This window comes from Oncorhynchus keta, chromosome 7 (assembly GCF_023373465.1).
Source record: "Oncorhynchus keta strain PuntledgeMale-10-30-2019 chromosome 7, Oket_V2, whole genome shotgun sequence".
NCBI lineage: Eukaryota > Metazoa > Chordata > Actinopteri > Salmoniformes > Salmonidae > Oncorhynchus > Oncorhynchus keta.
The window spans coordinates 37075941-37090388 of NC_068427.1; the positions used below are offsets into that span (position 1 = coordinate 37075941).

The 14448-nt window shown below is 45.0% G+C and overlaps 1 protein-coding gene across 2 annotated transcripts in view; it reads left to right on the forward strand.

Moving 5' to 3' along the window:
- The window catches only part of LOC118386345 (solute carrier family 15 member 2-like), a 41888-nt gene that overhangs the window by 10436 nt on the left and 17004 nt on the right, over positions 1–14448 (forward strand). For both annotated transcript variants that reach the window (XM_052522719.1, XM_052522720.1), the window contains exons 9-14: positions 2492–2574; positions 2773–2856; positions 3112–3201; positions 7272–7316; positions 7562–7597; positions 7928–8016. In XM_052522719.1, the coding sequence (XP_052378679.1) occupies positions 2492–2574; positions 2773–2856; positions 3112–3201; positions 7272–7316; positions 7562–7597; positions 7928–8016 (427 nt within the window). The remainder of the gene's footprint in view (positions 1–2491; positions 2575–2772; positions 2857–3111; positions 3202–7271; positions 7317–7561; positions 7598–7927; positions 8017–14448) is intronic.

The following is a 14448-nucleotide window of genomic DNA, read 5'->3' on the forward strand; positions in this document are numbered from 1 at the left end:
CAGGGGGGATGTGGCCCCTCGAGTTTAAAAGCAGGATTTTGTTTTTATGGCACATGCTTTAGTGAGGTAGAGGCAGTGAACACTAAATCCCATATGGATCGAGAGGAATGGGATTCAGAGGCAGTCATCAGAAAGATCCTAGTGGACCACAGAGGTGTGTAAACACGGCTCCTCGCCAGTCAAAACAACCCAGAACTGTGTTACACACACACATACATACATACTTATATACACTGCTCAAAAAAATAAAGGGAACACTTAAACAACACAATGTAACTCCAAGTCAATCACACTTCTGTGAAATCAAACTGTCCACTTAGGAAGCAACACTGATTGACAATAAATTTCACATGCTGTTGTGCAAATGGAATAGACAACAGGTGGATATTATAGGCAATTAGCAAGACACCCCCAATAAAGGAGTGGTTCTGCAGGTGATAACCACAGACCACTTCTCAGTTCCTATGCTTCCTGGCTGATGTTTTGGTCACTTTTGAATGCTGGCGGTGCTTTCACTCTAGTGGTAGCATGAGACGGAGTCTACAACCCACACAAGTGGCTCAGGTAGTGCAGCTCATCCAGGATGGAACATCAATGCGAGCTGTGGCATGAAGGTTTGCTGTGTCTGTCAGTGTAGTGTCCAGAGCATGGAGGCGCTACCAGAAGACAGGCCAGTACATCAGGAGACGTGGAGGAGGCCGTAGGAGGGCAACAACCCAGCAGCAGGACCGCTACCTCTGCCTTTGTGCAAGGAGGAGCAGGAGGAGCACCGCCAGAGCCCTGCAAAATGACCTCCAGCATGTGTCTGCTCAAACGGTCAGAAACAGACTCCATGAGGGTGGTATGAGGGCCCGACGTCCACAGGTGGGGGTTGTGCTTACAGCCCAACACCATGCAGGACATTTGGCATTTGCCAGAGAACACCAAGATTGGCAAATTCGCCACTGGCGCCCTGTGCTCTTCACAGATGAAAGCAGGTTCACACTGAGCACATGTGGCAGTCTGGAGACACCGTGGAGAACATTCTGCTGCCTGCAACATCCTCCAGCATGACCGGTTTGGTGGTGGGTCAGTCATGGTGTGGGGTGGCATTTCTTTGGGGGGCCGCACAGCCCTCCATGTGCTCGCCAGACGTAGCCTGACTGCCATTAGGTACCGAGATGAGATCCTCAGACCCCTTGTGAGACCATATGCTGGTGTGGTTGACCCTGGGTTCCTCCTAATGCAAGACCTCATGTGGCTGGAGTGTGTCAGCAAGATCAATGCTCGACCTCATGTGGCTGGAGTGTGTCAGCAGTTCCTGCAAGAGGAAGGCATTGATGCTATGGACTGGCCCCCCCCCGTTCCCCAGACCTGAATCCAATTGAGCACATCTGGGACATCATGTCTCGCTCCATGCTTTAGTCCAGGTCTGGGAGGAGATCCCTGGGGAGACCATCTGCCACCTCATCAGGAGTATGCCCAGGCGTGGTAGGGAGGTCATACAGGCACGTGGAGGTCACACACACTTCTGATCCTCATTTTGACTTGTTTTAAGGACATTACATCAAAGTTGAATCAGCCTGTAGTGTGGTTTTCCACTTTAATTTTGAGTGTGACTACAAATCCAGACCTCCATGGGTTGACACATTTGATTTCCATTGATAATTTATGTTTGATTTTGTTGTTAGCACATTAAACTATGTAAAGAAAAAGTATTTAATAAGAATATTTCATTCATTCAGATCTAGGATGTGTTATTTTAGTGTTCCCTTAATTTTTTGGAGCAGTGTACACACACACACACACACACACACACACACACACACACACACACACACACACACACACACACACACACACACACACACACACACACACACACACACACACACACACACACACACACACACACACACACACACACACACACACACACACACACACACACACACACACACACACACACACACACACACACACACACACACACACACACACACACACACACACACACACACACGGCTGGTATAGGCTATTTGCAAGTCTTTTTCAACATATGAAAATATAGTCTGAAGGTATTTTGGCTAGTTGGTTTTAGCTCCTGGGTTGAAAGAATGGCACACACCCAGATAACACACATCATCAACACTTCGTGTTAGACTAGAAGTTTACTCTAACAGGGAGTGTGTTTCATCTTTACCTTTAGCCCTTCATAGATGACCAGGGATAGAAATGCCAAAAACCCACTCTAGGAACTCCTAGAATTCAGTTTTACAGGAACTCCTAGAATCTACAGTTTTACAGGAACTCCTAGAATTCAGTTTTACATGTCAAAAGGATTTCAACGAGGGAACTCATTTCCCCTTGGATCTGACAGAAAGACAGTATCGATGGTATTTTGTTTTGCGGTCAGGCAAGGCTCTTTGGAGGATTTTTTTTATTGCGATAGAACATTTACAATCAGTAAATTCTACTCAACATCTACTCAAATGTGTCTATGTCTTTGTAGTCGTGTTCATCTCTGGAAGTGGGATGTATAAGAAGAGTCCACCTGAGGGGAACGTCTTATTGGATGTGTGTCGGTGCCTGGGGGTAAGTCATTCACCTCTCTCAACAGTCACACATTTCCATAGAAAGATGAGTCTCTTGTGGCAGATTGTTAACATTGCTGGCTAGTACACTCAAGATCTGGCTCTGGGTTCTGAGATAATGGAAAGATAAACAACTGAAAAATACTACCCCTGGGCTTACTACTGGTCCGTGACTGCTCCTGTTCGCTTCATCCTACAGTTGGCCATCAAGAACCGGTGGATGAGTTCTAAGTATGACTCTAAGAGGAAACACTGGCTGGACTGGGCAGAGGAGAAGTATCCGGTATGATTATCAAGAATGAAATAACTCCAGTGAGGACTATAATCACTTCATGGAGCTTGTAACTGTCCCATTAACAATGTTTCAGATTATAATAGGATAATATAATATACAGATGAGGAACATTTATGGCGATCTGGCTTACAGGTAAAAGGTATGTATCCATTCTAAGGAAAAGGTATATGTGAATGTATGAAGAAGTTTCTGGTGAAATGGACCCATACTGTATGTTCTCCTACTGTATGTGCTTCTCTACAGAAACGTCTGATCCATGAGATTAAGATGGTCCTGAGGGTTCTGGTGCTCTTCATCCCTCTGCCCATGTTCTGGGCTCTGTTTGACCAGCAGGTAAGGATCCAATGCGTACCCTAACCCGAACCAGCTTGGACCTTCCTAAATAGAACAGTAACCACCACACTAGCTGTTAAAAAGCCTCTAAACAGGACCTTTCATGGTTCCCAAACCCAGGATTCAGGCCAATACAGTAGATACGGACCAAGTAAAGACAAAACGGTTTGAAATTACATCATTTCAACTAAAGTACAACTCTTTACTTTTTTTAACCTCTTGCTCCTACCTGGCACGCAGGCGTCCCATCTAGAGCTCTGGAAATGCAAATGCGCTACGCTAAATGCTAATAGTATTAGTTAAAACTCAAACGTTCATTAAAATACACATGCAGGGTATTGAATTAAAGCTACACTCGTTGTGAATCCAGGCAATTTTTAAAATGCTTTTCGGCGAAAGCATGAGAAGCTATTATCTGATAGCATGTAACACCCCAAAAGACCCGCAGGGGACGTAAACAAAATAATTAGCATAGTCGTCGCTACACAAATCGCACAAATAAAATATAAAACATTCATTACCTTTGACCATCTTCTTTGTTGGCACTCCTAGATGTCCCATAATCACTATTGGGTCTTTTTTATCGATTAAATCGGCCCATATATACATTTACATTACATTTAAGTCATTTAGCAGACGCTCTTATCCAGAGCGACTTACAAATCGGACCTGCATTAACAAGTAGTAGTCTACAGATACCATATCCCGTCCATTAAGGCCACAAAATAAAACATTTTCTCCCTTGTGATGTAAACATAAAGGCATGAAAAGTACACATTGTGAAAACTTCTGGCTTTACATGTTTTTGATAAAACAGCACACAACACAAAAGTAAAAAACAGAACGCAGTACATTTCCTTAGTTACAAGAGGACCATAATGGAAACAAGCATTTGGACTTTGTGTTTATATCCTCAGTTTGGTATGTGTATCTGTTGCCAGGTCAAAAAAAAAATTTGATTTTAAATTGTCAAATCAAATCATTAAACTGCAAGTCAACAGGCCAGAAACGGATCAGTCCACACCCTGTGGTTTACTTTGGTCCAGAGTCACATTTAAACATTTCTATCCTACAGAGGATGTTAAAGATAATGCACTACATTCAATTACAAGAACCTACTAGTTCAGATAGAAAACAGGAATATTTCATGTATATATATATTACTTGCATGTGAATATCGAGCGCTAGACGTAAAGTAAAAATGGCCCTCAGATACATATTTCAAAAACTTCAATATAGCAGAGCAAACCCACAACAAAAAGACTCAAGCAGAGATACAACTACATTTCCCATAAGGCTTTGCAGGAAACCCCCAGAACAAAACACACACCAAGAAAAGAAGATCTACCCATCAAACCAGCTACAAAATGAAAACGCTAATGCTTTGGTATGTAGGATCAGACAAGAATAAAGTACCATTTGGGTGAATATATGACATAATAATAGCAGTAGTACTGGACACTGCAGTTACAGTGCATGTGGAGTCAGCTCATGTTGTGTATCAAGATATGATTCTCTGCTGTCGTCATCGTTTCAAACGTACAGCAAAGCTACAAAAAAAACAGGTAAACATTTCTACATTCTTAGAATTTATGGTTTCAGTTTTGCTTGACTATATATATATATTGTTTTCTTGCTGCTGAGGTATTTCAATATATTATGTTGAGTACTGATTGCAGTACCCGGGGCTCTAGTGGCAGCATATTGGTCTTACGAGAAAGAATAAACGCAGAGAAGGCCAGACCTGGACAATCTCCTTTAACTTGTACATGCAGTGACTCACTGGGAAATGGCTGTCCTGAGAATTACTTCAAGATCATTACTCTTGTAAATACCTTCTTGAACTCATGTAATCCAAGGAAGATTCAGTATGGGCCATGCAACTCCACTATACTGGTATCCTACCTGTCTTCTATAGACCTCGGCATAAGGGAGGAGAATATCAGAGAGAAACATCTTTGTTAGTCTTTGGAAAGTCCCCTTCAAAATATTGCATTAATCTCTCCCACTCTGGAGAGGTCCATTAGATAAATCCCTATGCTACATTACACTAGGGTGATGATAATATAGAGCTAAGTCTAGTACACTAATATTTTTTGGTTGGATAAAGGACATTCCAAGTTCTCTTGAAGTCCGCTGTTTGTAACTCTTCCCAGAGACGGCAGTAAAGCTCTTCCATAGCAAGTCTGCACCCAGGCTCTCTCACAGCCTAGTGATTCTTTTTAAAGAGTTGGAACTATGTTGAAAAACATGTTAAAGCAACAAAACTTTTAATAAAAGTTTTGAAAAATGTACAAACGGCAAATATCAGAGCACACAACTAACCGCACAAAGAACATTTTAGGTAACATGGAAAAACAAGCAGAGAAATCTAATCTTTAGGTGTAAATCTGATGTCAACGGTCCAGGCCTGTACAACACGCCCTCAAGTAAAACTTAAAATTAGAGAACCTAACACACAGATCATCATGAAATCTCTCTAGAAAGTTAAACCATGTCAGTTTCATTCAATACTCAGCAAAATAAAATCAAAACGCACATTTTTGGTTTTAGAAGCGGTTCTGAGGAAAAAGAGATTCTATTGCCAAATCTCAATCAATCTTTGAAAGGACCGTTAGGACCCCTTGTGGCAGAGATAGGGAGGAAAACATCTTAAGAATATTTTTCCAACAACAACTTTTTGGTGGTAGCAAAAAGAACAAAGATTAAATAACGACCAATGAAGAGGAGGAAATGGGGAGCGACCCGCCCCGCGAGTTCATTCATTGGGCCTTAGAGGCTCTGACGATGGTGTTGACTGGTGTGGTTGCCGTGGTGATGGTGTTGGTGCCAGCGGTGAGTTGCAGGCTGAGGGCACTGGCAGGGATGAAGCTGACAGGGTTACTACCCAATAAGGACAGGCTCTGGGGGTTCAGGAAGAGTGGCGTGTTCACCATGCTGGGGGCGGAGCCAGACATATAGCCTAGATATCGATCTATGAAGACTGTGTGATAAACGGAAAAAAATAGCGTTTCATAACGTAACGTCATTTTTTAAAATTCAAAAAGTCGACGATAAACTTTCACAAAACACTTCGAAATACTTTTGTAATGCAACTTTAGGTATTAGTACACGTTAATAAGCGATAAAATTCATCAGGAGGCGATGTCAATTCTATAGGTGTCTGTTTCGAAAAAATGTCTTGGATAGAGCTCGACCAAAACATCCGGTCGGAGACCGGAGGGAATCGATTCCCTTGATTCGGTTAGACCAAGAATCAATTGCGAATAAAATGACAAGACTCTAGACAACATGTGGAAGCTGTAGGCACTGCAACCTCGGCCTCATTTAATTCGGTTCACTTTGAACAATTCCTTGAAGTCGCGGATGGATATTTATTTCCATTTTCAGTGATCAGATATACCTGCACTTTTCGATGAAACGCACGTTCTGTTGTAGTCACAGCCGTGATTTAACCAGTTTTATAAACGTCTGAGTGTTTTCTATCCACACATACTAATCATATGCATATACTATATTCCTGGCCTGAGTAGCAGGGCGCTGAAATGTTGCGCAATTTTTAACAGAATGTTCGAAAAAGTAGAGGGTAGAGGGTCGCCCTCTGGGACCCCAAGTTCTGCTTGCCTCACTGCTTGATCTTGAGGCATTGTTCTGTTGTCTCCTCTCATCTCCTCTCTCCTCCTCTCCTCTGGTCAACGACCAAACAACACCACAATAACAACTGATTAAGAAAAAGTGCAAACCCCAAAACCCCATCCATCCAACCTTCTCTAACCCAGAGTCCCTGGGCACATTCCTCTGATAAACACTGTGATTAAATCTAACAAGAAGAACAAAAACCATCATCTTAGTTTTAATGAAGGGAATCTATATTGTTTATAGGCCATAACATTTTGTTTGGCTTTGCATTAGGCATGTTAGAAGCCAAGGACATGTTGGATTGATGAGGTCTGATTATACCATTGAAGTGAATGGTGATGACGAAACAGCTATCCAGTGCTATAGAATACAGGGAATGGACCAGGGATAACATGATAACATTTAGCCTTCTTTGTTATATGGTACTATAGGGATCCCGCTGGACTCTCCAGGCCACCCGGATGAACATGGCCTTTGTAAGTTCTTTGTCTTTCTTTCAATGTACAGGACTTTACAACAGTGGTAGGAGTCTCGTAGTGAATGGCCTTCGTAAGTTCCTTTCCTTTTCTAGCTTTTCAAACGGTGTAACAATGTGCCCTACAACTGTGGAAAAAACCCAAATGTACAACATTTATGATTTCATAGTATTTTGCATTGTTTTACTATCGTTGACTGTAATCTGAAATAGAAATCTTGTTTGGAATCTGTCTCTATGTTACAGGGATCAGCATTCGTTCTGAAGCCTGATCAAATGCAGGTGCCTGGAGCTTCTTACTCTCTTCCTAGTATTCTATAGTGCATTACGACTGCTGGTGATGTTTATACTGTACCTGTAACCATAGGTTCTCTCTATAATGGCTTTGAATAAGACCATGCATGTTCTCTCCTGTACCCAAACCCTTTTATAATGGACATTATCACCATAATGCTATCTCGCTATTGACAAAATAAATTGAGCAAGAATATTTACTAGTGTCTTTTCTAAGTTTGCTTCAGCAACCAATATGATTTGATGGTATTTTTTGTTGTGATTTTATATTGAGTCATCAGAAGCTTCCCTGTGTTTTGTTCTTCCTGGTTCTTTCAGATGTTAAACGCTCTGCTGATCCTCATGTTTGTGCCTATCTTTGACGCGGTTGTCTACCCACTCATAGGCCTGTGCAGGATCAATCTCACGTGAGTGGACCATGGCTGTGTCTGAAAACGTTACTATGCAGCTGTCAAATCCTTGCTTCCTCTGTCCTTATTTCCTCACTCTGTCTCAAAGCTCATTGGACAAGGATACCGTAGGGAGCTTGGACCTCGGCTCTTGGATCCTCACTTCCAATGAGCTTCAAGAGGAATTGTGGAAACGGAGGAAGAAAGGGTTTGACGGCTGGACACTACAGTCTTCAACAGTAGTTGAAGGCTGTTTGGGGCGGCAGGTAGCCTAGTGGTTAGAGTGTTGGGCCAGTAACCTAAAAGGTTGCTGGATCAAATCCCTGAGCTGACAAGGTAAAAACCTGTCGTTCTTCCCCTGAACAAGGCAGTTAACCTACTGTTCCCCGGTAGGCCATTATTGTAAATAAGAATGTGCTCTTAACTGACTTGCCTTGTTAAATAAAAAAACAGTCATCATTCATGAGTAAGGAATGGGGCAAGAACAAGCATGTGGGTTGGGCAACATTTTTGATGCGCCTCTTGGTCATAAAGAAAATGTTTGTAGCTGTTTTTCTACAGTACCTTGTGATCTTATCAAATCACTGAGATGATAAGTGGAAGATACGCTCGAACAATGTTGTGCAAGCATCTTATGTAGTACCACAGAAAGATAAAACAATTCACCGCATTAATCATTTTTAAGAATGGAAACCGTTGTTACTGTGTAGTTCTGTGTAGTAGGGACAAAATTGAACAATGTGCGTTGACTCAAAGTTGTCTTGTTGAGTCCATAGGAGTGTGGTTTAGAGACAGAATGCCTGACACCGTCTCCATCTCCCCTGTAGAGACAGAATGCCTGACACCGTCTCCATCTCCCCTGTAGAGACAGAATGCCTGACACCGTCTCCATCTCCCCTGTAGAGACAGAATGCCTGATACGTCTCCATCTCCCCTTTAGAGACAGAATGCCTGACACCGTCTCCATCTCCCCTGTAGAGACAGAATGCCTGATACGTCTCCATCTCCCCTTTAGAGACAGAATGCCTGACACCGTCTCCATCTCCCCTGTAGAGACAGAATGCCTGACACCGTCTCCATCTCCCCTTTAGAGACAGAATGCCTGATACGTCTCCATCTCCCCTTTAGAGACAGAATGCCTGATACGTCTCCATCTCCCCTTTAGAGACAGAATGCCTGATACGTCTCCATCTCCCCTTTAGAGACAGAATGCCTGGTACGTCTCCATCTCCCCTTTAGAGACAGAATGCCTGATACGTCTCCATCTCCCCTTTAGAGACAGAATGCCTGGTACGTCTCCATCTCCCCTTTAGAGACAGAATGCCTGATACGTCTCCATCTCCCCTTTAGAGACAGAATGCCTGATACGTCTCCATCTCCCCTTTAGAGACAGAATGCCTGATACCGTCTCCATCTCCCCTTTAGAGACAGAATGCCTGATACGTCTCCATCTCCCCTTTAGAGACAGAATGCCTGATACGTCTCCATCTCCCCTTTAGAGACAGAATGCCTGGTACGTCTCCATCTCCCCTTTAGAGACAGAATGCCTGGTACGTCTCCATCTCCCCTTTAGAGACAGAATGCCTGGTACGTCTCCATCTCCCCTTTAGAGACAGAATGCCTGATACGTCTCCATCTCCTCTGTAGAGACAGAATGCCTGATACGTCTCCATCTCCCCTTTAGAGACAGAATGCCTGATACGTCTCCATCTCCCTTTAGAGACAGAATGCCTGATACGTCTCCATCTCCCTTTAGAGACAGAATGCCTGATACGTCTCCATCTCCCCTTTAGAGACAGAATGCCTGGTACGTCTCCATCTCCCCTTTAGAGACAGAATGCCTGATACGTCTCCATCTCCCCTGTAGAGACAGAATGCCTGATCGTCTCCATCTCCCCATTTAGAGACAGAATGCCTGATACGTCTCCATCTCCCCTTTAGAGACAGAATGCCTGACACCGTCTCCATCTCCCCTTTAGAGACAGATGCCTGGTACGTCTCCATCTCCCCTTTAGAGACAGAATGCCTGGTACGTCTCCATCTCCCTTTAGAGACAGAATGCCTGATACGTCTCCATCTCCCCTTTAGAGACAGAATGCCTGATACGTCTCCATCTCCCCTTTAGAGACAGAATGCCTGATACGTCTCCATCTCCCCTTTAGAGACAGAATGCCTGGTACGTCTCTCCCCTTTATCTCCCTTTAGAGACAGAATGCCTGATACGTCTCCATCTCCCCTTTAGAGACAGAATGCCTGGTACGTCTCCATCTCCCTTTAGAGACAGAATGCCTGGTACGTCTCCATCTCCCCTTTAGAGACAGAATGCCTGATACGTCTCCATCTCCCCTTTAGAGACAGAATGCCTGATACGTCTCCATCTCCCCTTTAGAGACAGAATGCCTGATACGTCTCCATCTCCCCTTTAGAGACAGAATGCCTGATACGTCTCCATCTCCAGAGACAGAATGCCTCTCCCCTCCCCTTAGAGACAGAATGCCTGATACCGTCTCCATCTCCCCTTTAGAGACAGAATGCCTGATACGTCTCCATCTCCCCTTTAGAGACAGAATGCCTGATACGTCTCCATCTCCCCTTTAGAGACAGAATGCCTGATACGTCTCCATCTCCCCTTTAGAGACAGAATGCCTGATACGTCTCCATCTCCCCTTTAGAGACAGAATGCCTGGTACGTCTCCATCTCCCCTTTAGAGACAGAATGCCTGATACGTCTCCATCTCCTCTGTAGAGACAGAATGCCTGATACGTCTCCATCTCCCTTTAGAGACAGAATGCCTGATACGTCTCCATCTCCCCTTTAGAGACAGAATGCCTGATACGTCTCCATCTCCCCTTTAGAGACAGAATGCCTGATACGTCTCCATCTCAGAGACAGAATGCCTGGTACGTCCATCTCCCCTAGAGACAGAATGCCTGATACGTCTCCATCTCCCCTGTAGAGACAGAATGCCTGATACGTCTCCATCTCCCCTTTAGAGACAGAATGCCTGATACGTCTCCATCTCCTCTGTAGAGACAGAATGCCTGATACGTCTCCATCTCCCCTTTAGAGACAGAATGCCTGACACCGTCTCCATCTCCCCTTTAGAGACAGAATGCCTGGTACGTCTCCATCTCCCCTTTAGAGACAGAATGCCTGATACGTCTCCATCTCCCCTTTAGAGACAGAATGCCTGATACGTCTCCATCTCCCCTTTAGAGACAGAATGCCTGATACGTCTCCATCTCCCCTTTAGAGACAGAATGCCTGATACGTCTCCATCTCCCCTTTAGAGACAGAATGCCTGATACGTCTCCATCTCCCCTTTAGAGACAGAATGCCTGATACGTCTCCATCTCCCCTTTAGAGACAGAATGCCTGGTACGTCTCCATCTCCCCTTTAGAGACAGAATGCCTGATACGTCTCCATCTCCCCTTTAGAGACAGAATGCCTGATACGTCTCCATCTCCCCTTTAGAGACAGAATGCCTGATACGTCTCCATCTCCCTTTAGAGACAGAATGCCTGATACGTCTCCATCTCCCCTTTAGAGACAGAATGCCTGATACGTCTCCATCTCCCCTTTAGAGACAGAATGCCTGATACGTCTCCATCTCCCTTTAGAGACAGAATGCCTGGTACGTCTCCATCTCCCCTGTAGAGACAGAATGCCTGATACGTCTCCATCTCCCTTTAGAGACAGAATGCCTGATACGTCTCCATCTCCCCTTTAGAGACAGAATGCCTGATACGTCTCCATCTCCCCTTTAGAGACAGAATGCCTGATACGTCTCCATCTCCCCTTTAGAGACAGAATGCCTGATACGTCTCCATCTCCCCTTTAGAGACAGAATGCCTGATACGTCTCCATCTCCCCTTTAGAGACAGAATGCCTGATACGTCTCCATCTCCCCTTTAGAGACAGAATGCCTGATACGTCTCCATCTCCCCTTTAGAGACAGAATGCCTGATACGTCTCCATCTCCCCTGTAGAGACAGAATGCCTGATACGTCTCCATCTCCCCTTTAGAGACAGAATGCCTGATACGTCTCCATCTCCCCTTTAGAGACAGAATGCCTGATACGTCTCCATCTCCCTTTAGAGACAGAATGCCTGATACGTCTCCATCTCCCCTTTAGAGACAGAATGCCTGATACGTCTCCATCTCCCTGTAGAGACAGAATGCCTGATACGTCTCCATCTCCCCTTTAGAGACAGAATGCCTGATACGTCTCCATCTCCCCTTTAGAGACAGAATGCCTGATACGTCTCCATCTCCCCTTTAGAGACAGAATGCCTGATACGTCTCCATCTCCCCTTTAGAGACAGAATGCCTGATACCCCTTCAGAATCCATCTCCCCTTTAGAGACAGAATGCCTGATACGTCTCCATCTCCCCTTTAGAGACAGAATGCCTGATACGTCTCCATCTCCCCTTTAGAGACAGAATGCCTGGTACGTTTCCATCTCCCCTGTAGAGACAGAATGCCTGATACGTCTCCATCTCCCCTTTAGAGACAGAATGCCTGATACGTCTCCATCTCCCCTTTAGAGACAGAATGCCTGATACGTCTCCATCTCCCCTTTAGAGACAGAATGCCTGATACGTCTCCATCTCCCTTTAGAGACAGAATGCCTGATACGTCTCCATCTCCCCTTTAGAGACAGAATGCCTGATACGTCTCCATCTCCCTGTAGAGACAGAATGCCTGATACGTCTCCATCTCCCCTTTAGAGACAGAATGCCTGATACGTCTCCATCTCCCTTTAGAGACAGAATGCCTGATACGTCTCCATCTCCTCTGTAGAGACAGAATGCCTGATACGTCTCCATCTCCCCTTTAGAGACAGAATGCCTGATACGTCTCCATCTCCCCTTTAGAGACAGAATGCCTGATACGTCTCCATCTCCCCTTTAGAGACAGAATGCCTGGTACGTCTCCATCTCCCCTTTAGAGACAGAATGCCTGATACGTCTCCATCTCCCCTTTAGAGACAGAATGCCTGGTACGTCTCCATCTCCCCTTTAGAGACAGAATGCCTGATACGTCTCCATCTCCCCTTTAGAGACAGAATGCCTGATACGTCTCCATCTCCCCTTTAGAGACAGAATGCCTGATACGTCTCCATCTCCCCTTTAGAGACAGAATGCCTGATACGTCTCCATCTCCCCTTTAGAGACAGAATGCCTGATACGTCTCCATCTCCCCTTTAGAGACAGAATGCCTGATACGTCTCCATCTCCCCTTTAGAGACAGAATGCCTGGTACGTCTCCATCTCCCCTGTAGAGACAGAATGCCTGATACGTCTCCATCTCCCCTTTAGAGACAGAATGCCTGATACGTCTCCATCTCCCCTGTAGAGACAGAATGCCTGATACGTCTCCACTCCCCTGTAGAGACAGAATGCCTGATACGTCTCCATCTCCCCTTTAGAGACAGAATGCCTGATACGTCTCCATCTCCCCTTTAGAGACAGAATGCCTGATACGTCTCCATCTCCCTTTAGAGACAGAATGCCTGATACGTCTCCATCTCCCCTTTAGAGACAGAATGCCTGATACGTCTCCATCTCCCCTTTAGAGACAGAATGCCTGATACGTCTCCATCTCCCCTGTAGAGACAGAATGCCTGATACGTCTCCATCTCCCCTTAGAGACAGAATGCCTGATACGTCTCCATCTCCCCTTTAGAGACAGAATGCCTGACACGTCTCCATCTCCCCTTTAGAGACAGAATGCCTGATACGTCTCCATCTCCCCTTTAGAGACAGAATGCCTGATACGTCTCCATCTCCCCTTTAGAGACAGAATGCCTGGTACGTCTCCATCTCCCTGTAGAGACAGAATGCCTGATACGTCTCCATCTCCCCTTTAGAGACAGAATGCCTGATACGTCTCCATCTCCCCTTTAGAGACAGAATGCCTGAGACAGAATGCCTGACGTCTCCATCTCCCCTTTAGAGACAGAATGCCTGATACGTCTCCATCTCCCCTTTAGAGACAGAATGCCTGATACGTCTCCATCTCCCCTTTAGAGACAGAATGCCTGATACGTCTCCATCTCCCTTTAGAGACAGAATGCCTGGTACGTTTCCATCTCCCTTTAGAGACAGAATGCCTGGTACGTTTCCATCTCCCCTGTAGAGACAGAATGCCTGATACGTCTCCATCTCCCTTTAGAGACAGAATGCCTGATACGTCCATCTCCCCTTAGAGACAGAATGCCTGATCCCCATCTCCCCTTAGAGACAGAATGCCTGATACGTCTCCATCTCCCTGTAGAGACAGAATGCCTGACACGTCTCCATCTCCCCTTTAGAGACAGAATGCCTGATACGTCTCCATCTCCCTGTAGAGACAGAATGCCTGACACCGTCTCCATCTCCCTTTAGAGACAGAATGCCTGATACGTCTCCATCTCCCCTTTAGAGACAGAATGCCTGATACGT